The 25730-nt window shown below is 37.6% G+C and overlaps 1 protein-coding gene across 1 annotated transcript; it reads right to left on the bottom strand.

The window, feature by feature from the left end:
- Positions 1 to 878: 878 nt before the first annotated feature.
- Positions 879 to 25423, bottom strand: LOC145764510 (E3 ubiquitin-protein ligase ubr3-like). Its single transcript, XM_082576127.1, has 35 exons — positions 25278 to 25423; positions 24455 to 24630; positions 23644 to 23822; positions 22716 to 22854; positions 22126 to 22283; positions 21381 to 21487; positions 19997 to 20149; positions 19764 to 19842; positions 18708 to 18910; positions 17958 to 18123; positions 16515 to 16695; positions 16214 to 16281; positions 15752 to 15886; positions 15151 to 15370; positions 13857 to 14039; positions 13291 to 13397; positions 12744 to 12831; positions 12145 to 12257; positions 11511 to 11577; positions 10684 to 10833; positions 10325 to 10359; positions 9542 to 9718; positions 8993 to 9155; positions 8501 to 8746; positions 8171 to 8326; positions 7717 to 7936; positions 6716 to 6978; positions 6362 to 6534; positions 5901 to 6022; positions 5173 to 5359; positions 4518 to 4659; positions 4224 to 4315; positions 3773 to 3904; positions 2988 to 3258; positions 879 to 2434 (listed from the first exon to the last, which is right to left on the bottom strand). The coding sequence occupies exons 1-35, from the start codon at positions 25421 to 25423 to the stop codon at positions 2271 to 2273; spliced, it is 5361 nt and encodes a 1786-aa protein (XP_082432253.1). The 3' UTR covers positions 879 to 2270.
- Positions 25424 to 25730: the final 307 nt, after the last annotated feature.

The raw sequence follows: 25730 nt of genomic DNA on the forward strand, positions 1-25730 counted from the left end.
CTGTCATTCTCTAGCAGCATGTCCCGTAGGATGTAAATTACAACGGAAAATAACATAGAGGCTAAATGTAAACCAGCTACTCCTGTGAAGAATCCTGTACCAAAATGAATCTTTCTGCATTCCACGTAAAACAAAAAACTTCGATTTGTCGTGCTGGATCATGACAAGACATTGTTCCAAAATGGCGCCTCAAGAGGGTTCGCACCATTACATCAAGATTTATAGATCGTTGATAAACGTCATGTTTGGAAAAGTGAAAAGACTGACGTCACTTGATATCTCATCAGTCACCATGGCGACTGCATCGGCCGTCGTCAGTAGACTACTACGTTAACACTTATGATCATGATCCACCCAGGCCCGGATTTAGGAGGGGGGGGGCAGTTGCCCCGGGCCCCCCGACTTTTGAAGGGCCCCCCTATGTGGTTAAAATGTGATTTTGTGTTATTTTTTTCCTTTTGGCCTTTAAAGTTTCTGCAAAATGCTGTGCAGTACTGTACTGATGCTACTGTAGACGTAGCGATCGTTTTTCGTATGGGGCCCCCCCGATCTAAAAGTGCCCCGGGCCCTCCATCAGCTAAATCCGGCCCTGGATCCACCTAGCAAAAATGGTTCAGTTAGTATTATTTTAACATCAAAATGCATTGTAAGTTCTTTTTTGGGTAGACTGACCTACGCTTTTTATTGAAGAATTTTGTTCACCTGAACAGAATCTATTCGGAGCACTTCCTATGTTATTAAAATTAACTGAGGCATTTTTACTTCATCACCAAATAACTGAGCCAGTAAAATTATCACCACGAAACTAGGCAGTAATCAATACTTAGGCTACACGAAAGCTGATTTTTAGAACAAATTCTTTACAACAAGACTTCTGTCTGAGTATAACAGTTTATTTTAGTTGTTTGCAAACAAAAAAATGAAGTAATCTGGCTCATAGCATCAGAACTACTAAGTCAAGACAAAAAGGATGCAGCCTACTTACAATAACTGTAGCGTAAAATAATATAATTTAACATCTGAAATCGTAAAAATTACATCTGGGAGATTGAAACTAAAACATTTGAAGCTGACAAAACCGACGTTTAGTAAGGTAGGTTAGCACACCCACAGAACAGCAATCAATGGGAATTTTAGGTAGCCTTCAGTGTTTTCTTTTTTACAAAATTATGCGAAAACCAATCACAAAAATTGACAAAGGCATTGAAAATTTGAAATTTTCTCAAATTCCAATAAAAGCGCGATACAGATTAAAACTTTCGATCTGTTTCGACCACAACATGGTGTCAACCGCTAGGCACAACACCTTTGAATTACTGAAGCCAGAAAGATTCACCCATAAACAATGTCGCTACCGAATGAGCTCACATTTTTCAAACCAACTTCTGCTCAGTGAAGTAATTCCTACCTTTGTCAGGCCTACCACCACACAAGTTGAACAATAAACATCTGTCAGTACTTGCTGACAAGTTACAATGTAAAGGTAGAAACACAGACAAAATATGTTGCAGTATTTGCAATATTCATTTCAGTAATGTTCAAGAAATGTTTTTTCAAGTAACAAAACCAAAAAAAATTCAAAAAAAATGTGAGAAAAACAACCCAGAATCATCTGAACTTCCAATCATACATTTACTTTAGTATTTGTTGATTTTATTGAATTTCAGCGATTAAACAACGTTAAATAACGATTATGTTAGGAAACAAATCTACTCATTTGATGTAGCTTTCTTGTAAATCCAGTTTACTTTAACTCACATTTAAAAACTTAAACAAACCAAGCAATGAAATCAAGCTCCTGAGATTTCAATAAAGAAAATAACAATCCGACGAGATGACAGAGCAATAGATACGAAAAGAACAAACACAATCTACGCTTGTGACGTCAAGGAAAACGTAATAAATAAAAAATAAGCCAATTCTTGAGCACATTAAGCAAACGACAATCGAAGATAACGGGCATCACTCTGCGAGGATGGATCAACTTAAAAATACCAAGTTTCGTTCGGGTGTCGAAAAATGAATTGTTTGGAAAGATAAGAGTGTGGCAAGCAACGCCTTGTGAATGTTAACGTACCAGACAGCAAAATACGTCATTTTTACATTGATTCAACGCCTGCAGACTTTGAATCAATGTAAAAGTAAGGGATTTTGCTGTCTGGGGTCAGTCGAGTGAATAACACTTTTTATTTGTGTTGAAACTTTGTTAAAAAACACACAAGGGAAGTTTAAGTGTAGCACGTTTTTACTCGAAAACTTTTAATTTTGTATCATAATTGGTTTCTATGCGGGCTCCAGTCTTTAACGGAATTATCAAACGAATGCTGAACCCATTGGGATTCCAGCAGATTCAACCGCTCCTTTTTCAAGAAAAGAGGCTTCCCTCTTCTCCACCCTCTATCTTCTTCACCGTGCGCATCCAGATAGAGTGTCCCTGGAAGAATAACTCGTTAGATTGATGATTTACTGGAGGACCAGAGTTGATGAGGAGCATACTGTGAGCAATTGTCTCTTTATGGAGAGTCGTGCATCAAAGTATCAATTGGCGTTGACAGAATGTTTATGTTTCAAGAAATTGTATTCACAAATTCAAAGTTCGTGAGACCCTGGAAGTTTGATGAAGAAAACTTTGATCTTTTTAAGAACGTTTAAGGCTTAAAAATTAACTTTTACAGTCTACATTACAAACAAGCACAGATCTGTAGTGCTGAAATGTCATTGTGTTTGTTTAAGCAAAGCGAAGCATTGTTTCTGAGTAACTCATGTTAGATTATTGGCAACTTTTCAGCATTATCTCCCACACTGTAAGATTCCCTATATGATATTTAAACGATACGCGGTGCTTACACATAATTCAACGTGTTCACATTTCAAAATCATATCGCTGCTACCTAGTGCAAGAAATTGATAGCGTTCTAAAAAGCTTTCTTAGTCCAAAAAGCATTCCAAGAAAATCAAGAAATTAAATGAAATAGTTCAATGCTTACCCCATATGCATGCTCTTGTTCCTCTGATGATGATAATGTCAGATGAATTTACCAAAAGCAAAACGCAGGTTCCCGCTCCACACTGCCTGGCGTGGCGACAACAACCTCGAAGTTCTGACCGCAAAGCGGCCTGGTCGTCGGGAATTGTGAGCAAATCGTCGCTGCTCTCTGCGGGTATAGCCGGCTTGCACTTGGTGTTATAACATAGGTGTTCTCCACACACAAGGCACAGTGCAGCATCCTTAGGGATGGCTTTACATCTGTGGCATGCCTGGAATTTGAGGTGACATGAAGAGATATGAGATTTTTGTTGGAGCTTTGGAAAATCTTTACTTTTTACTTTAAACAAAAATAATTGATATTTTAAACTTACGCCAAGCAACTGCTACAGAGGGAATGACTATTTCGATAGTGTGGTAAAATAATCTCAGTACTTGACACAACAAACGAAAAAAATTACCCATGTACAAATGGTCGACGGCAAGAGGCACAGGCTAAAACAAAATGTGTAATGGAACTTTAAACTACGATCTCTTTGGCTGGATAATGGATACACAATGTCAACCAAATGTATGTCTGGATACGATGCAAAACATTTATTAACAAAGTCTGAAGAAAATTTTTTATCACATGTACAGTACCACCAATTAATCTAACGACAAGTAAAAAAAACAAAAAAACTTGAACATTTCATCGGATGGATATATAATGCTTTCAACAAACTAAAATGTCGTCATTTAGCTGTACATTTTCTGAAGCAAAACAGGGTAACGCATTGAGCTCACCATTTTGTTGTAGGTTTGAAACAAAGTGCTGTATTCATGCGGCAAGTCCACGAGCTTTGGTGGCGTCCACGGCTTGTGGCTTGTCAGCAATTTGCAAGATATTTCGTCACTCGAACGATAAAAGCTTGAAACCTGCATGGTGGAACGTCAAGTTAGTCTCGGGTGAAGATATTCACTCCAGCATGCACAATGCTTGCTGAATCTGCTAAATCATGCGAAACGGACGGATTCCGAAAGTTACGGCTATTGTTTGGGTGCGACGTTTATCACAAAATTTATCAAAGAAAACTTACATTTCACAAAACTTAAAGACACTTAAAGACTACAGAGTGTTTAGTCTTTATTTCATCTGTTTAAAGAGTGTTTGCAGCGGACAAAAATACAAAGTTTATAGCAACTGTTTAAAATAAGCCATATTTGACCATCATAGCAAATGATTGAACTCCCACACCTCCGAACACCATTGTGTGAGAATGCTTCTTGGATTTTCCCATTTCAAGCATCTAATCGGATCCACGCTACCATCAGCATCTTCGCATAAACCTATCAAAAATAATAGATGAACGTGGTAAGGTATAATAATCCTACACGGCGAAGTATAATATGCAACAATGATTTGTTTTTATTTAACTTAATCTTTAATTTGAATTTTATACTTTTTGTATTTAACTGGTTAATTTTTTCTTAGATACAGTAGATAAATGTTAGATTATAACTTGGTAGAGATTGGCAACTGATGACAGACCTAAATAGGATGCGAGACGTCCGAATTGATTATCCGAAGAACTGGAGATGGGATCTTCCGGGAAGTTGAAAAGGTGATACTGAAGTAAGGAAACCAGTTGAAGGAAGTGGATCGTCATGTTTTCCAGTTCACTGGACACGGACTGCCAAATGATTGGAAAAGTTGGAGCACGTTAAAATGCAAGGGCACTGTTTTTTTTTTTATACAAGTATTGTTGCGACGTTAAGGTACAGTATTTTCAAATAACTTCAAGACATTTTCTTATCAACGTTTGAGAAACATATTGAATTTCAAATCAATGTGAACATGGTCAACGTTTAGCCAAAAATTATTTGGCCTTTGTATCTATTTAAATTGCAAAGCATAGATTAGATCTAAGCTTTTATGTAAATACATTGATTTCACGTAGCGCTGTGTAGATCGCAGATACAGGTCGCAGGTCGCTTTGAGGAAACCGCGCAGACACGTCATGATTACTACTTAAACCCATTCCTTAGATGTGTAGAGTGCTAAGTTCAGTAACACTCACGTGTCCTATCTTGCAACCAAGACGGTATCATCGACTATCAGGCAACAAAGTCTCAAGAGTGAAGTACGATATATATAAAAGACATCGTCAAAAACAAAACTTTAGCAGTACGAAAAGCCAACTAACCTGAGGGGAAAACACAGTGGTGGAGAACCCCCCACCAGGATAAGATGATGAATGGGTCGCTCCTCCAGCCGATATGTCGTAAAACTGCAGAGGAAGCAACCGGATCACAGTCCCCAGCAGGGACTCTATACTATCTCCGGAGAACGGGATGCCGCCTACAGAGACACTGACGTTGTTCTTCCATGCTCTGAAAGCGAATGAGTGACCGATTAATTTTAAAGGGGTGTCCGGCGTTTTCTTCGTAAACAGTTCTTCGTAAACAATTCTTCGTAAAATTATTTCTTTGTAAAACAATTCTTCCCAAAGCACTTCTTCGTGTATGCAATTGAGATTTGATGTATACGGAGAAATGCTTTACGAAGAATTGTTATAAGGGTTTCATTTCACCAACAACTGTTTACGAACAACTGTTTACGAAGAATTGTTTTACGAACAACTTTTTACGAAGAATTTGCCTATAACCTTTTAAAGGAACGTTCACACATTAATACGGGTTAGTGCATTGATCCTTAAATGTTTTTAAAATAAACAAGTGGGTTTTGTTTTGAGCGACAAACGCACTTTTACTTTGAAATCTTATTAATTCTAAGTAGTTTTAAGAGATTTTATGATCATTCTTGATGCTGTTTCTTGTGCTCATCAGCTATGACTGAGCCCAGAGATGAAACATGCGATTTTGTCATTTTGCTGTAAAACATAAATCTTTTTAAAACATTTTTTTCTCACACCTTCGCTCTTCGGAAGAAAACTTGCAGCTTATGTTGATAAGTCCTTGTACGAATACGAGTGGGAACAAAAGTTGGACGTTGGATTGGAAGGAGGAGAGCAGAAGTTGACTTTCCATGCTCACCTGAAACACAGAGAAGATTTCAAATGTTAACGGAATGCAAACAAGTGAAAGAATCCCATGCAATTAAGGCTTTACGCAGCATGTGGAGCAAAATAGCAACACAGTCATTTACTTTGAGTCCAAGATATATCTGGTGGCTTTACTGGCAAAACTTTAGTGCTAATCAGTAGGTGGCCTTTTGCTATTCTAGAGGGCAAACTTCGCATCTGTGAAACTACGTCATCAGTCCGCCCGACCACAACCAAATAGATAATGTTCCAGCTCATGAGAACTGATACTGATTTGTTTTTATAAAAATCAACACGATCAGGCGTTATTCCGCCATGCAGTTTGTTTCACCTTCAAGAACAGCGTGATTGGGTCGCTCATTAGCAAAGGGGTGTCTCCAGCAAGAGCTTCCCCTCTTCCCTGGAGAAGACTTCGCAACTTGTCCACATCAGCAGTTTGCTTTTCTTTTTCTTCCCTTGAATGTTTGAACTTGTAAACGTGCAAAAGATATACGAACAAGGGACCTGTAGAAAGTGGTAAAAATAAGTGTGATTTTTACAAAGTGCTATATGCGTATATAGTACGCACACATGAGGCTCAGAAACTGAATACGGGACATTTACGTACTGCACATGCACTATCAATACTACAATCAGCGTGTTATGATACAGAACGTTTCAGTACAAGTATAACAAGATCACTTACCCACTGGTAGCTTCCTAGTCAAGGTAGCTGAGCGTGGAGACATGGCTCGCCCAACTGAGGCCTGCTTCGTTAAATGCTGCATCTGCATCAGGTGATTTTCCAAGTTGAATCTCACTAACGAGATCAATAAAACGTGATGACCCGTATCTGAGCCTTCAAAAGGGGCCATTAAAGCTCCATTAGTTGCGGACTTGTTTATAGTTGATATATCAATATGGCTTTCCACCCAAACTTTGGATAGTACGTTTCGATGGTCAGGTATTCTACAGAATGAAACAGAAAAACGAAAGTTACAAAATTTAATGTTTGTATTGACTCTACAAGTCTACATAGTGAGTCATTGAAACGACGTAAAAAATAACTTTGCTTTAGATCAAGACATAAACAAATCCAGACAGCACACCAACCGTTTTTTACATTGATTCAACGTCTGCAGAGCAACGTCGTCAAATTAATGTAAAAAACGGTTAATTTGAAATCTGGGAAGAACACCTCAACTGGGGACAGTGACCATCCGACGAATCGCTCAGCCAGCCTGTTTTTCACAATAAAATTCTTTGTAGCTTACGCTTTAGCCTTGGCTGGCGTTGGGCTCTAACTCGTACATTTCACACTGTTTACAGTTTGTCGGCTGCGTAACGGAGTGGTGAGAACGTCTGCGCGGCGTTCGAAAGGACGTGGGTTCGACACCGCTCCAGAGCACGCGGCTGTATCTCGGTAAAAGACACTTAATGGCAAGCCAAAATAAGGAGAGCAGCTGACTCGAAGACTATATGTCGCTTTGCTGCATCCTGTAGTATCGCATCTGTGATCGCAGTGTACTGTAGGGCATCATGTTATCGCAATGGGCGCAAAAAAAAACACGATTATTATTACAAAATATTAGTTTTGTTTCGTGATTCGTCCATTATACAATATATGGAGACATCTCAATTTTACAAGCGTTGTCGAGAATATAGCGAGTACCGAACATAACAGCAGACAAGTTTTGAGAAACGCACCCATCACAATTCCTCTGCTTCTGTCGTATGTTGCAAGGCAGAACAAAGTTCGACGTCTGACGACAGAGAGGACAACGAAAACCACGTAACATGTCGAATCTGAGGAAGGACATTTCGTCTCGATGGACACTTTCCATGTACTTGTTATGGCAAGAAAGATGGATTCTGTGACCGCATGTTGATACATGGGATCCGATGGCGGTGGCCAACAAATTTTGGTCTGCCAAAAAAAGGTTTTTAAAAAAGTGTTGACATTTTATTGATGCATTACTACGATTAAACGGGTAAGCGGATAAAAAGAAATGGTGCAGAATTTTAATAAATAAATTTCTTTCAAAAACAACTAGGGATCAGATTTTCCTGCAGTAAAACAAACTATAACGGGAAAAGCGTTAAAAACGTTTGGAAATGTTACGTTAACACAGATGGTTTACTTTTCATCGGATGTTCTCACCGCGAAAGATATCGGGGTTTGCTAGTTTTCTATGTTGTAAAGATTTCCAAGATTGGTATCTTCGCAGTACGTAGTAGCGGCAGTCGGCGGTGTAACCTTTGAACCGACCACTTAACTTGTGATGGGACAAGTTCTTGGGGCTGTCTGTGCGATGTCCTAAAGTAATAGTAAAAAGTAGTAACATTTCAACCTGACTATATTTAGAATACAACGCCGAAAAAAGGTGATGTGTTTGGAGTTACAAAACATCATTAAAAAAAGTAACGATTTCCGTCTACGTTTATTCCATTCACAGAAGTTTCAACATCAAGTAAATGTTTGCTTTATCACCTAACACTGCAGAGGGTTGAACAAAACAGATGAGACTCATCAAACTGTTTTCTGCTTGGCTTGCGTCAGTCAGGGCTTCCAACTCGGGTTCCGTTTGTCCACATATTACACACTCGTGCTGGGGTAGTGTTTCCAGTCCCCAATCTTCGGCAGAAATGCTGGTTTCGGCGTCGGTTTCGGTTAAATCACAGGAGGACATAGAGGTGTTGGCTGCGTCCATTAACTTCACATCCTCTTGAGAATGTTCTGCAATACCAGGTGAAAAAACTTCTCACGTAAAACGATAGTAATTTGGTGAAAACAACAAGCTAAAACAAACATGCAAAAAGACAAAACTAAAACCCCGCTTACAGTACCTCAGAGATCCTTGGTGAGGGAAATGCAGATGGATAATTTACAATATCAGAAAAATGGGTTTAATGCAAAATACATCTTATAATTTGACGCATTTGCTATAAACGATGCTTTAGTTAATAAAAGTAATAAAAATACCCATAAACCGCAGTTGCTTTTGCTTTAACTGATTCATCAGTCGGTCTCGGGCTTCTTTGGCCTTCTTCCGTCGTGTTGCTTTATCCTCCACGGGAGAGTCACCTTTGGAAGGAGAAGAAACGGACATTGACGGCTCATGGCTCTTGCAAATGACACGGATTAGCTGAAAGTATGGGAAGAAAAAATTTTCAGAGTGATTTATTGAATTCACTTCACAACTTGACTCTTTCTTTGAATCAGTGAAGTTCTTTTTCTGCGGATAATATCAACAGTTCAACATTGTAGTGAAAAAGCTGTCCTTTTCAGGTTTGCTGTTAAATTCAAATATTATGATAACTGAACCTTCAAACCACCCTACCTAGTTGCGTGTCTCTTGATCGTCACACCCAAGGACACAGTCACAGCCATCGTTGCGTAGCTAGTTTAAAACTTACGACCCATTAATTGCACCAAATGAACGCTTGATTTGATTGCGCAATGTAGAACTTTCACCTTCTTTTTTATTACCTACACGAGGAACACAAAAAATGCAACACAAAGTGTTCTAACCTGTTCCACAGGCTTACTGTTGGAAGCGGCCAAATGCAAAATATTGGAAACAACATTTTGCCTGGTTGGTGGACGGAACGTTGGGCCATCATGACCATGTAAACGGGTATCGTCCAAGACAAAAACTGATCCATCAAACTTGCAGTAGAGCTTCATCAATAAGCTCACAATGCTTTCCTGATAATGTAAAAAGTATAAAAGGTTTCGCGAGAAGAAATTGCACGGCAAAAGAACCATTTTATGGTTCTTTACGTACCACAAATGAAAAATCGTCCCAAGTGAGTTATATACCGTCGTGGCCATACCCACTACAAAGGCCTGAAGGTCGAAACGATGTGCCACTGTCTGCAGCTACTCACAATATGTAGATGTCGATTAGTAGACATGGCACAAACAATTTGTAACATAAAACAGTAGCAACGCCGGAGTTGTATCTAAGTGATTAAAGAAAACATGTTTTGTCTTACTGTGTGCATGCTCGGATTTCGAACTTGATGTTATATGCACAATTATAGATGTTTGCTATGCATTTAAGCACAGCTCTTAATTCAGTGGAACTCAATCAATGGATCAGTTTTTTGGCAAAAACATTACGACGTCATAAGAAAAGCTTCATAAGCATGTTTTACACAATTATGTGAAGCCGTCAGGACTAAATTTCAAAACCGGCTCTTTCAGTTTTCGATCAACCACTGAAGACCGACAATTCACTTCCAATGAGTTACTGTGCAATTTTCTTTTTTGCATTGTCGAGATTGGATCTAAAGTAGAAGACTCGCTTACCCCGGTGTGTACTTTGTTGTCGGCAGAAAATCCACCTGCAATAAAAATGATTAGATTGATACGTTTGTATTTGCATTGCCATTACAGCACGACTTCACTGTTTGCAGCTTGACAAGGTTTAAAAGTGTTTTTGCCTTTCGCTATGTTTCGAATGCCGGATAGCCGGTGCGGATGATGTATAACAACTGACAGCTACGTAATAAATTGAGTTTCACCTTTAGCGGCATGATCGTAACCCATACAGCGAATCAGCCACTTTTTACATTGATTCATCGTTTGCAGATGTTGAATCAAAGTAAAAAAAAAAAACGGTTGATTTGCAGTCTGGGAACTTATTCCACAAGTGACAATTAATTTACCTTCAAACATCGTGCCCTCCCGGTGCGCTGCAGGACCATGAAATGACACAATCTTCATAATGTTAGCATATGGGTCCGTGGTGTTGAACCAGTCTCGTATAGGAGCGTACCACTCATCGTAAAACCAATGGCTGGCTCCAGACGAGCGATCTAAAAACACAATTGCATAAAACTCGATTATTTCAATTGAAGAGCTCTAAAGTTTAAATATTAGCTTAAAGTTTATCCGGAATGGAACACCAGACATCTTGTAGAAAGACTATGGTTTATGTCGAACAGAGCTCAAGGGCTCTGGAGAGGTAGCACCTTTCAGCTGGTGATGCGCAAGTCAATAGCCTCTCCCTGTTCACTGGTCTCCTCATTCCAGGTTGTCTAACAACAAGACCGCCCCAGAGCCTACTCGTGGCAAGCCTATTTTCGTTAATTGGGGCAGATCTAAAGGGGCGAACAGCGATAAAAACACGTAGGCGCTCCACGCAGTTTAGCCGGAGGAGTATCTACCATTTCCAATGGCATGCTTGGTTGGCGCCAGGAAGGGCATCCGGCCGTAACATTTGTGCACCTAAGATTTATATAATGATAGAAAGTCACATGTAGGAAAGCATGTGCATTGTGCAACGTACAATGTCACTTGTATAACAAACAGAAGTTATTCGTTTTACATCATTTAAACATCACCACAAGTTTCAGCAATGTAGAAAGAATAGTTTTGTATGGTTAAGTTAAAGACTACCTTTCTGAGGGTGACTTTATGTTTTGTTTGTAGAGTAAATTTTTTTTAAAGATAAGATTCAAATTAACGCTAAAATAACATTTGAAATATTCACCTGGTACTTCAGAGCCTCTGGGCAGAGACAGGGAAGCTTCCAGTACATGCAACGCAATTGCAAGTGTCTGTAGAAAAATTGAAGGCTATTTTTGAAGTATTTTAAGATTAAATAATGAGGGCTAACTTGTGTACAGCCAGTTACTAGTAGTGTTTATAAGGTTGACAATAAACATTGTATCTTCTGTCGAAGTTAGGACTTGAAGTGTAGAAAACGGAGCAAAGCAAAAACAAACGAAAATGTGGGTAAGATTACATCCCGAATCCACAGTATCCTTGTATCATTCCAAAACAATTTTGTTCAATCTGAATAAGTTTAATCTAAATTTTTACCCTATGAAAAAAGGGAATACTTCCAAAATTGCGGGGTTCGACGCAATAATTAATAATAATCAAGTTTCTATTTGCGCCTTTTGCGACAGCTGCTAAACACAACATCAGCTAGAAGCAACAAAGAAACATGTAATCAGCGAATCAGCTGCTCCCATTACTTCGGCATGACATAAAATGTCGTGTCGTGACAGCGCGTGCTTTGGAGGGGTATCGAACCGATGTCCTTTCGAGTGTCACACAGACGCCCTCACCACTCGGCCCAACCAGGTTGTTAAAATGAAACTACAAGTTATATTACTTACAGCGTCTGTTACAGTCTCATGGTTGTACAGCACGATAAAGATGAAGCCATGCAGTACTCTGGAACGGAGCAGGTCACCGAGTGGTCGGTAGGTGTCGTTGAATTCATGCATGGCTGGGAGTAAAGGGAGTATGAAAGTTGTCAATAAACACGATTGCACTGCAGCAGTGCGTGCGAACCTACTTTTGACGATGTTTCGTTTAGCTTTATGTTGTAAATAAAAATGGGAACGGGGATTTGTCACAACTCACAAGCAACCTAGCCTCTGTTAAAAGATGACATTTTGTTTCGTAGCCTATGCTGTGAGTTTCAGGAAGGAAGAGCGAAAAGCTGTCATGCGCTATAGATTACTTTAAATTTTGATTTGTAACACCAGCAAAATCATTTTCAAAACGTGTAAAGTCAACTTATACGATCAGTTGACTTGATCATTGCAACGAAAAGTTTCTTTTTTGTTTCATTTCGCTCATTATAACAAAACTAGATGGATCTATACCACAAGAATTAAGTCAAAACATTTCCTTTTTTTTGGAAAATGTACACCTTTATTATCTGAGGTATTTGGATACCACCAACAATAAGCAATCGCATGACACTCACGTAAAAATGGAGGCCAATAGTTAGTTTCCCATCCCGAAGCGTCGACTTTTTCGTCTGCGCTTAAATGCTGAGCGTAGCTTGTGTGGGCCTGAAAAGAGGAAGATCGTAAAAGATACTTGACATTTACTGCCCCTTCGCTCTGTCAGGGAAGTGCAAGGTACATAAAGTAGCCTATAAACACATGCTTGCTGGTTTTCAAAAGAAGCAGGCTTTCGCAATTGGACAAGACCTGTGGCTTGTGGAACACCAAACTACAGCAGAAGAAAGATGACGATAAACTTCAAATGATGAGAAACAAAAAAAAGACAAACTTTTGGATCGAAAAAACGGTTTTAGTGAAATTTTGAAATATATAGATTATAGAGTATTAGACAAGAATATGGTTTGTTGTATTATAAATACATAATTATTATACCAAACAACGTGGGCAAAGGTTGACTTTATTTGCCAAAAAAAAAACTTTGTCTATTTACTTTTGCATTGTTCTGTTAACTCAAAATGCTGCTACACTTTATGAAGATACGTCGTATCAATACGTTTAGAATACCTGCTGCACTTCTCTCTTGTACAAAGATCTGAACTGAGTGAAGACCGGATCATAAAGTTTCCAAGCCTCAGCATTGGGCACGTAGGTTGTCTGTTCCATAGCGTTACCTAGAAAAGCCAAAGAACGGATACTGCATGAGCAGTTGAGCACCATTGATAATAAAAAGCCTTTTAGGACTATAGGAAATTAAGTCCTTTACGTGATGCTTTGCTTCACGTTAGAATCACGGATATCATAATAGATCCATGTCTACTCGAAAAATTCTGCACAATTGGCAACCATTTTGGATGACCAGAAAATATGGCGGCTACCTGATAAATCAGTAGAAAAAACAGTTTGAAAAGTTAAGTATAAGTCATAAGCAAACAGGGTACAGAAACTGTAGACAGTTAAACCGATGGAAAACTGTTTTAAATTAATTTTGCTTGGGAAACCAAACCGATGCGTTCGTCACCAGACTGATGGCAAAGTCAGGTTCTTGAGTAAAATCATTGCTTTCAAATTTTAGTTTATAACTTCTCGTTTTTTCAAGGGAACTTTACACTAAAAATTTGCTCGGAAAATACCTTCTCGCTTCTGAGCGTATTTCTGCAAGGTTTGATTGAGAATGGCAGTGTAGTGTCGCACTTTAGCCCCACTGTGGGAGTCGTGACTCTGCGGGATGTAGTCCGTCAATGAGCTGTAGGTTGAAGCCTTCGCTGCCAGTACAGCAATGATCTCTGCCCGTACCAGCTCTTCGTCGGATAAACCTGTTTATAAGAGCAAAAAATAATGCTACCTAAATCAGAACAAAGCTTCACATATTGGTATGAAGAAAACATATGACATTTCTGAATTGACTGCTCACATTGTTTATTCTATATATCGTTATTCTATATTAGCGAAATCGTGTTGTTTTTGCATGTCCACACCTCAACTGGATGTTAGGTTGCCAGATAAATTACTTTACATCAGATCATTGCACAACCGTGAAAACCATAGAAATATGGTAATACGCTGTGAAGCTTTAAACCGCGATGCACTGCAACCACCCAGCAGCAAATCAGTTTCTTTTTACGATATATCTTTTCAAGAATGCAAAAAGGACTGATTTGCTGGCTGAATATCCGGGTGAAAATCATTTTTCTTTACATTGATTCAGCGTTTGCAGACGTTCAACCACGGTAAAAGAATGGTTTTTCTTTGCCGGGTAATACAAAATTGAAAACACGAGCCTTTTGATCAGCGTAGAAACATTTCGAGGCATTGTTGAACTAAACCATAAATTACAAGAGTAATTTTTCATCAGCCTGAATCGTCAAACGCCAAAACTGGGAAATGACACAATCTCTATTGTTGGTGATCAACTCAGTGCGAGAGTGGTTACTCTCTGGCTTGGAAAATTGTGTGGTTTCAGTGTTTTGTTGTTTGGTCATCTTAATAACAAAATGTTAAAAGCTTTGTTTCTAGTGTGACGTCAAAACAAGCAAGAAGCATTTTTTTAAATGCAAAAACTTCTACTTGGGCTTTTTGTTGTGAAAAAAGTTTTTATCATCTGTCCAAGCTACTTTGGGTCGCTACTTTTAACTAGATTTCATAATAGAAAAATGGCCCAAGTTAAAACTTACGTAATAAACCGCGATAAACCAATTATCACAAACAGTTTCTTGCCCGCTCAAGTTTTCTTACATGCAAAATAAAGATTGCAAACCTTCAGTGACAATTTTTATCTTTAAATGAACCTTTAAATTCGATTATCTCAAAACCGCTAGTTTTGACTTGGGCCACTTTAGAATCAGCTGTCCCAATTATTCAAACAATTTGTCCTTGCAGAGCAATGTAATTCTGTTATTTTTGCCGACATTTTCTTCTCAAACTCACCCGTGTGATATTTGATGGAGAGAATATATTGAAGAATATTGAAAGCAGCTTCAAGCATCAGGAAAAGTTTCTCCTCAGTTGGTTCGCCTACATTCCCGTCCGGGCTGTATATGTGAGGGAGCAGAACTGCCATGTCGCATAACTTGAAGGTAGAAATGACGCGACACCGCTCGAATATAGCTGCTACGACGTAGTCAGGAGGTAGGATGCAGGCGCAAAACTGTGGTGAAGAGAATCAATCGGTTAAAAAGTAAAACTGCAGGTAAACTGCCGGAATGAAACTGTTTATCTTCAGCCAGTAAAACTCTTGCTGAAATTTTCGAAAGCTTTTTAATACATTTTCAAAAGAAAAGCTCTCAGAAATAAGTTGGTGACATATGAGTGAAATAGTAGAAAATAAGACATTGCGATTTAACCAATAAAATTATGAAAAACTGCATGTGATGATGATGCAGCTGCCTAGAAAACAAGCATTCATATAAAAAAACGCTAGTGCTAAAAATATTTTTGCGCCAACTTTGTAATTAATGCGTTTATTACTTGCTCCATTACGATGCAAAAACCTTAACAGAGAAACCAACCATTGCCAATACCAACCTACCTGAAGCATGTACAGGTCTGCATCAATGAAAAATTTGCAAAAAAGATGTTGCTTGTGGGCGAGGGTTTGAGATTGCATGTGCATTCCATTGCGAACCCACATCCCGGAGTTGATTTCGAAACTAGTCACCAACATCTAAGTCGAAAATAAAACTACGATTACAAATGCCAACAGGTATATAATCGTAACAAAAAAACGATAAAACAATATGTCTGACAGTACGTTGTTATTTTTCGAATTCTTGTTAATTTATGTGTTTCTGTGCGTTCACGTATATACAGTATAACAGTGAAGATCTTAGAAAATGAATAAAGTTTAATGTCAATGAATAAAGTAGAATTCGTGCCAAGTAGTCTGCAACAGGTCAGCCGCGATAGAAAGTCCTGATCACGTTTCCGTGCGTTCACTTATATACAGCGGTGAAGGTTATAGAGAATACTGTGACATGTTCATTGTTCATACTTGCAATGGATGACCCATTAACGTCACTGCTGTTTCTTGGCTAATCTTCAAATCTTGAAATGTGACTCCTAGGAAGATCAAAACAGTGAGCAACGTTAAAGGTATTGACTTCGTGAATTAAATTAGGCAACAATATTGATCTTGAACGTTGAAAATCAGTTTGAAATTTATTGCTAAATATGATTTCTGATATTGCGCTGCTTGATTCTTCTTTAGTGCTTCACTAACGTTTGTCAAATTAGAATTCAAAAAACAATTTTAAAATTGAAACCATCAAGTTTGTAAAGGAGAATTGACTTGCCCTGCTTTTTAATAGCATTGCTGAGGAAATGTGCCATGTAACGATGCAGCGGATAGTGAAAGCTTATTTGATTGTAAGGAAGAGGATGTGTGGCATCGTAGCCTAAAGCATCGAACAGTTCCGTCAAGGCTTCTCGTACACAACCAATCACGCTGATGCTCAAATCGGCGGTGCTCCGGTCCTAGAAAAAGGAGTTACGTAACATGCTTAGTGTTGGTATCAATTTAAACCAGCGGTTTTCAACCAGTGGGCCATGGCTCACTAGTGGGTCATGGAAAGATTTTGAGGTGGGCCACAGACCTATTTACAAAATTAACAGAGTTAGTGAAAAATTTAGTTTCATTTGTGCTATTATAGTTAATTTTACACTTGTGTGTTTTATTTAGTTGTTTTGATTGTAGCAACAATGAATGGTGCTGCAGAATGGTAATTTCCATTCTTATTATTGAAATAATAATTTTGGTGGCGTGATGTAATCAATGCCGTCTGTTGCATAATATACGAACGTTGATTTTAAGCAACTACAACAGTGTGGTTGTTATAGAGAGCCACTTGGCTCCGTAAGAAGAAATTTTTAACTCAAAAAGAGAAATAATCGTGTTGAAACGAATTGGGAAGAAATGTAAATCAAAGGTAAATTTATCTAAATAATCAATTGAAATGGTTAAATTATTTATGACTGAGCAAATAGTTTCAAATCAACGTTGAGTTTTTACAGCACTTTATGATGTAATAGACCACTTTGTGATTACAATCAAGTCATAGCCTAACTGAAAGTGGTAGCCAACTGAATTTTCTGCAGATCTGTTTTTAGTCTTTTTTTTGTGAATTATTGTGGAGAGAAATTGACAATAGGCTACTTGTGTCTTTCAAAGGAGGAATACGGCATTAATGTTGAGAACCACTGTAACTACAAGTTGGTCAATAACGTTCAGGAGCACGCATGTTATTGATGCACGGTATAAAATAATCTGTTTTGGGACATTTTCTGCTGTTTTTTGTTTTTAAATATATCTTGCAGTTTTTTTCTTGCATAGACAATTAATGGGCAATAAGAATTTTTGTGCAACGAAAATGGGCCACGAAAGAAAAAAAAAGTTGAGAACCACTGATTTAAACCATTTCACTTTCAACGGATAAATTGCTTCAATATTTTGATTGCACATAAAAAAAGAAGTGGTGATTATTGTCCTAGTACACGGCATCACTATTTGTGGCGGATTACTTTCAACTTTTACTCAAACAAGTACTTGACGGGGAACAGCAAATGCGACAATGCAATGGCTATAACTAATGGACCTAACAATCATCCTAACCAAGTGATTTCAATCGAAAATGAAGCTTCCAGACCCAGGAGCAGCCAACAGACTTGTGTTGAGATACTGTAGGCAAAACCAAAGCAAAACCTTCCAACACCATAAAGTTTACAAAGTCTTTTGCTACCTCAAGCAACGCAAGCATGCACCACAAAGGGGACGCGCAGGCCTCTCGTTCAGTATAGTAAGCCACCAGGACTTGATTTGTTGGAGGTTCGAACTCAACATGAATGTCCAAAGCCCGGCGGCAGAGAGCCATGCAGCTGAAGCAAAGAATTTCTTGGAGCCAATAACTGCAAAGAAAAAATATTTTAACAAGGCGTTTTAAATAATCCGAATTGGTTGCAGTAGTGCAGGCCGAATAAGAAACAAAACACATGGCATGCCACATTTCACAAATACTTTATTAGTGAACAATTGCTATTGATACTATCATATCAAAACTAACAAATCGTTCCTGTGCGGCGAGTGCAACATGCGAATTTATTGCCTTTTCACGTAGGCTTACAAAAAACTAGTGGATGTAATTAACTTGACAAAAATAACAATAATTAAGCACAACTGACACAACTTTGTTTGAAGCCACGGTTTGAAATAAACATAGATTCTATACATAAAAACGATAAAGTGGCAGAGAAAAGATTATTTCAATAAATTCATAATATTGTTTCACGATTGTCAGATTTCCTAAACTAGAATTTTTCAAAGTTCTATCAGAAGCAAATATTTTCATTACTTTTGAACATATCAATAAACATACCAATTACCAATCACATACCATCACCGGCTAATCAACGCCGAAGCGGGTAAGAAATCTCAGACACATTTTAATCCCAAATATTAAAAAATCTCATGTTGCAATTGATGCCATACTCACTTGAGCAGTTCAATGTTGCTGAGAAATAACCTGGCTACGTTTTCGTGGCTTAGCACGTTGACAAAGTCGGTAACAATCGGCCAGTACGTGTTCGATTTCATGTCTTCACTTGAACAAGATACACACTGATGGAAGTCTATGTCTACGGTGTTTGATGAAATCAAGTTCGGAGCAACGATGTTATGCATGGAAAGCATAAATATCTGCGAAGATAGTCATGCTTTAATAACGAAAAAGATATTTTTGAAATCCTACTTCTCAACTTTTTGTTGACTTAATAAGAATTAGTAAATCGACCGGAAAAACGTCTTATCAACTCGTTTCATCGTCGTAAAATGTTGAAATTATGTCCAATGACAATAGCTTACAAGTGTACGATAATTTCAATATTTTCTTCTGATATTATCTATTTTATGTAATACAGAACAATTAGCATTCAAACGTGAAGAGCATCTCTGGTTCGCTTGACTGTTCCCTGGCTGCAGACTTCGGAGAAGGGAAGATTAAGTGTGAGTAAAAGCAAAGGTGGCAAGGAAAAGACCTCTAGATGGTGTGGTCATAAATCTTTCGTTGAAACATCTTATCAATGACTGCTGGGGTATGCGAACCAGCAAACTTGATGTTAGAACAATATCAAGAATTTAAAAACAAAGCGTTTATGTAAAATAGTCTTTCTAAATTATAAAATTAAAGGACCATTATCACGTCAAAGTCGACTAATTGAAAGAACCGCTAAGAACTGTACAGGCTTACTTAACAATTGACCTAAGAAAATTAACTATATAATATTTTTATTGTTTGTGAAGATTAGGGCTATAACGCACAACACACACAATTATTAAAAGATCGTAGCTTAAACTTAACAAACGCAGTTAACACATAAAAGTTTAAGTGACGACAAGTCCAGATTTTTGTTCTTCTAATATTCGTCAGCCATGTCAATGTAACATAATCTTCAAATTTTACTCATGTTGGTGGTAACCGTGCAATATTCTTTATTGCTGGCTTTTCCTATGTCGGCCGTTCAGTGTTGTCACAACAAAAATATCAAAATACCTGAAGCAGACTTTCCTTTGTCGCCAGCATGTACGCCAATTGATCGTTACTGAAAAGCTGGACTGATATATGAACCACTCTGAAACAGAACACATTAGAATAAAAAAATATACATATATCAGGAAGAAGCCGGTATAGCGTGCTGGTAAAACATGTGAAACAGGTAAAACAAGTAGTAGTAGTAGTCCAGTTTTAATCCGGTGATGTCCCCACAAATTGTCATTAAAGTTCACCTGTTTGATAACTGGTCTACGTTCCGAGCGCGTGGAAGGGAGGCAGCTATCAGCGTGTAGTGCCGAGTGAAGCGGATAGAAAACTCTCGTTTCATGTCCGTATCAGGTAAAAGGTTCAAGATCACCAGAATCAAAGACTCTGGGAACTTGAAACTGAAATATATTAGTGAGAAAATAAACAAACTGAAAAACAGATTTTATGTCCGTCTTCATTTCACTTTTAAAGGGACACTCTGATGGAATATTGATTTCAGCACCGTCCTTAATAAATTGGTCTAAAAATGTGTGTATTTTTCCATGATTTGAAAAATTTTACCACCGATAAAAAAATTAATAAGTCTGAAGGGAGATCTTATATCATCCCTAACTTTTTTCTGGTATTATCTCCATCCCTTATCCATATAATAATGAATAATGATAGATTTTCTTCCGCAGACCTGTGTATGTTTAAATAAATAAAGTTTTAATTTATACATACTAGAAAAATTCAGTATTTTGCACAATTTAAGTTGAAATACACAAAAATAGCAAAAATGTTCTCATAGATCATTTTTCTACTATATAGGCCAACTGGTTATATCTGCAAATTTTCATGCCATTCTGACAAGAAATGAATGAGTAGTTGTAAATTGGGTAGTTTTAAACATCAAAAAATGACTTTCGAAAAAAACAGCATTAAAAAAACACTGGTAAAAGTGCAAAATACAAGCTACATAATTCACATTTATCCCTTAAAATGCTTCACATTATGTTGTATCTAAGTAGCTGTTTTTGCAAACTTAAATGAAGCTGTTTCTAGTCTACTTTCATTTGCATATTTGCTTGAAGGAAATTGAAATCAATAGTAGCAAGGACTTAATATTGATTGTAGCACACGACAAAATTTTCTAACAACAATTCATTGAAAAAATGCCGGAGTACTTTTATTTCTAAATAAGTTTTAAAACACAAAGCCATTGAATGGAGTGAAATTTTTAGCATATCCAGTATCCTGATAAAATAGTTTGTTATTTAGGTATATATATATAAAAAATGATAAAAATTATTTCCATCAGGAGTGTCCCCTTAAAGATGATAGCAAAACTGTAAACTTTTGTGGATGGCAAAGCACAGCATAATCATCCATTTTGCTTCACAGAAGCCTGGTCTTCATCCCGAAACATCAGGGTTGACCACTGACCAGTTGTCTGCAGCGACTTTTCCATCTCACTATGTAGTAAGCCATGGATGAAGGCATGCAAACTTTTGAGGTAATTAATACACTAAAACATCAAAAACATTAATTCAGAGGTGTGCTGAACTACTGGTGTAGTGACCAATTTGCATCCTGAATCAATCGAAAGTGAATATAACATAAACCTGTCGTACCATTATCACCACTTACTGAACTATCCAGAACATGATTTCATCCAGATAGTTGTTGTACTGGCGATCCATTATGATTCGATCGGCATCCCTTATTCCATGAGGTATGACTAGGTGTTCAGCGTTCTATTGAAAAAATAGGCATTGGCAAGTCAAACCTTTACCAAAATTAATGAACCAGTGTACCACTGACCCCGAATGCGGTAGACATCGAGAAATTTCCGCTCGTTGTAAAAGTTTCTTTGCATGTGAACTATTATAAACAGTAAGTGCAGCTGAGTGAAAAGTGTCCATAAAGACCATCGCTTGCGTTGAGCCGCTTAGTTCATTGCTTTGCTTCTAAAGTGGGTGTTCATCGTATGAGATTTTGAGATGAGCAAGAGCATTAAGTACCACAATGTGAGACATAGGGAATGCTTGATTTCGAAATTACCAACGATGCGTTCATGAGTATTGAGTAATGCAGTTTACATTTGCTGAAATAAATTCTTTATCCGTTTGTTCTATCTTTAATAAGCAATTAAGCATGACCAGGCTTTTGTCTCCGCTAGAAGTGTCCGCCAGTTTTGATAAATGGTCCTTTAAAAATATGTTTATGGGCGAAAATACACATAAGAAAAGCATTTGAAGATACATTACATCACGTGAAAAACTGTAGCGTTGTAAAAATTGTTGGCATGGTTGCCATAATAATTGATCATCCGAAAATCAGGCTGCATTACTACAAATGATGCATGCAACCATAAATTAACGTTGATACTCACTTGAACAGCTTCATGAAAGAATTGAATGGTTTGTTTATGAAAAGAATGAATGGGCGAGTTGACGTCTTCCAAACAGCTATACCCTTTGCATCGGTTGATGTCAGAATAAAGTGATTCATTCAAAAGAAGTTTGGTTACATGACTGCGTACAGGTGAGCCTGAAACATCGAAGTGAATCAGTCATACCTTCACTAGAACTCACACATTGCACACTGGCAGATAAACCGATCGGGAATAGCGCATTTAGTTCTCATTAACTCAAGGGTGCAAAAATGCAGTCACTCAGCATGGCCAGAGAGTTGGTGCGCGAAAGTTTAAATTGATGTGCTGATTATAATTTATAATTGCTTCTAAAGTTTTTAAAAAGTTTTGCAAAGTTGTGAATATTAAATGTTGCTAAAAGTCAATTCACAACTGGATGGGAACCGACCACGACCAACTTCACACAATACTATTACCGAAGGTGATTCGTCAGAAACCATTGGACTTATATATGTAACCCGTCATTGGATGCTAATCGTTAGCTGGTTGGAGCCAATTGAGTTCATCAAGTAACAGACGCTGTAAGTCAATAACTTTAGCCTACTCACCAAGTTTGATCAGCTCAAGAAGAAATGCAAGAAACTCATCGTATTCTGATGAAAAGTTGTCATCAGCGTCATCGGTTATATTTGCTGACATTGCTCGGAGCATTTGTATGACTGCCAAAAACATCCGATCCAATAGAACCTGATAAACATGCAGAGCGATTCTATTTGAATGAGATACTGAAAAATCGTCGTTAAGGTCGCGAAGCATTATCAATAAATCATATAACTTTTTGAACATGGCTGCTTGTTTGAACGTTGACCGCCACAAGGTTCCTCTTTCGGAAATCGCTCCGCACGTTATCGCACCACCTCTTCTTTGATCGTCCACGTGGATTACGCCCTTCTACTTCCAACGATTGAACCTTCTTAGGCCAGGAGTCCTCTTCCATTTGTTGTATGTGGCCATAAAAACGGAACCTCCTCGATCGTACCACCTCTTCTACTTAGTGAATGCCAAGCCGTCTTCTCAATTCTCCACTTGATACTCTGTCTGCGAGTCATTTTGGGCATATCCACCTCACCATAGCTCTGTCATTATGTCTTGTGTAGCTTTTAATTTACAGCAACATAAAGAAACCGTACCAGAGGTTAAGAGACACCAACGTCTACATTATTACTGATTAGTTCTTATTTACGCAAACTGTCTCGTATTTATGGAAATAACCTTGGATATGAAAATTAAACGAGAAAAACATTGATATATACTAGTTTTCACTCAAAGTGCTTCGTCAAAATGGTCAACTTAAAATCAGATATTGCCACTTGGTAGTTAAAGAACAGAACTGAACAAATAAATGACCGCAGAGAATGTACGCCTTATTTAAATAGAATTAAGTCAATATGTCAAACTTATTTATGTTATTTTATAAAAAAAAATTGAAATCAGAGCAGCTTTACAACACAACTTGATTAATTTCTATTTCCTAACCTTTCCTGCAGTTAAAAATCCATGAGGTTGAGGGTTTGAAGGAACACGATTGGGTCCATGATGTGAACAGAATCCAGAGGGATGCATAACACTTGCATCACCACAATCACATGCTCCTCCAGCCTCACTTCGAAATATATTATAATCATGGCCCGTATGGTTGCCTGATTCAAAGCAGGCTAGAAAAGAAAATTGAGTTTAAGAATACAAAAATGCCAGTGCCAAGATAAATCTCTGATATGTAGAATTTCACAATTTAGATCAGTTGTACCACTTTTAAAGACAATATTAAGAGGTAGCTTGCAATATTGTGACTTACCTAGACTTGAGAAAAATATAAAATCGTTCTGAAAGCTTTCAAATTTCAGCACATCTATTAGAATGAAACTAAAAAAATTGCGCAATAACTTAGAAATATTTCCATATAGTCTTCACGGAATGGCCCGTTTCGGTGAGTCCGATTCGGTGAGTCCGATCCCTTAAAGGGGGATTTTTTTAATTTTTTTTTTAAATTATCGGGTACCGTAGCCTAATTATCATTGTCGTTTTAGGGTTTGGGGTTAGGGGTTAGGGTTAGAGGTTAGGAACTCACCGAATCGGAGTCACCGAATCGGACTCACCGAATAGTAGCAGACCCTAGTCTTCATGTTATTGTTACTGTTCACAGATAAGTGGCTAACATATTCCACCTTATGAGTATTCAAGTGTCCTTGTGTGCTTTAACTTTCAACGATGACAAGGACAACTTGAAAACAAGTATATATATATATAACAAAAACAAACCATTATTTAAAGCTGAACTAAACATTACCGGCACAAAGGGACATGCATGGAGAGGTAGCACAGGTTCGACAACGGTATGCTACAAATTGAGCTGTCCATACGCAGCCACATAGAGAAGAACAGTCCAAGTTACGAACTTTGTTGCAGAATTTTTCAAAAGGTTCTTCGTCAAATAAAACCTTCAACCATTCGATGCTGTCTGAACTGTAACGTAAGATAAATCTGGTTTAACATACCACAAAACCAGCTAAGCCAGAGCAGTTAAGATTTTTAAGAGTTTTTTTTTGGCAATGGATCTGGGAAAATAAACCTTGACAACCTATGGCCTAACAGTAACACATGTTTTATGAGCTACAAAGAATCAAACACGAATCAATGTACTGCACTCTCCTTGCAAATATATTCACGCAATAAACAATCAGGGCATATAAAGAACGGAAAAACAGTTTTCCAAAAGCTTTCGGAGTAACAACTCCAAATTGAATCCTTTTAATGTGAACTTATCAAACGCTAAAAAGTATTAGTTTCCTAACTAAGACTGTTTATCTTGGTTGGTGAAATGTGTTATGGGCAAAAATAATTAATTGTTGAGTTCAAATCATGAAACTTCAGAAATGTAAAGTTTCTTAAACACACAAGCCAATTAACGACAACATGCATGATTGCATCAAAATACCTCAAAACTCTGTTATCATAAAAGTCTAATGTAAAAAATAATATACTTAAGTAGAATAAATACTTATAGTAAAAATACAGATAACAAGTACTCACTAAAAACCTTATTCAAACAAACAATCCACAATTCTAGATATCAAAGTAAAAAAAGGGTAAATAGAAAATTTTCCAGTTGCTACCTGTTCAAATGTGCCTTTTCAGGGGAAAGTAATTGATCGCATAATTCATGAAGAAGTAATTCTCCTTTTTCAGGATCATTCTTCAGTACTCTGGCCACTTGCCTGCTTGCAGCCACTTTCGAGCCATGCAGTAAGTATGCCATTATGCCAAATAGCAATTCCAATTTTTACAAAATAGCATATAAAAACTTAATTTGCACAAAAGTGTTCCACTATCTTAAATGTCATTTAAGTAAGTTATGACTGCATTTTAAAAGCTCACCAAGCTATGGTATCTTACAAGCTACTGCAATACATAATACCGTAATATAATTACCAGTATGAGTACCCATCGTTTGATTTTGACGAGTTGAATGCCTTATTGTGATACCTCGAAATCACAATATAAAAAAAAATACTCGGTCCAGAGCATCCAGCATATGTATACTAGGGTGGCTCGTTTTTGAAATT

Source organism: Aplidium turbinatum, chromosome 2 (genome assembly GCF_918807975.1).
Source record: "Aplidium turbinatum chromosome 2, kaAplTurb1.1, whole genome shotgun sequence".
NCBI classification, from domain to species: Eukaryota; Metazoa; Chordata; class Ascidiacea; order Aplousobranchia; family Polyclinidae; genus Aplidium; species Aplidium turbinatum.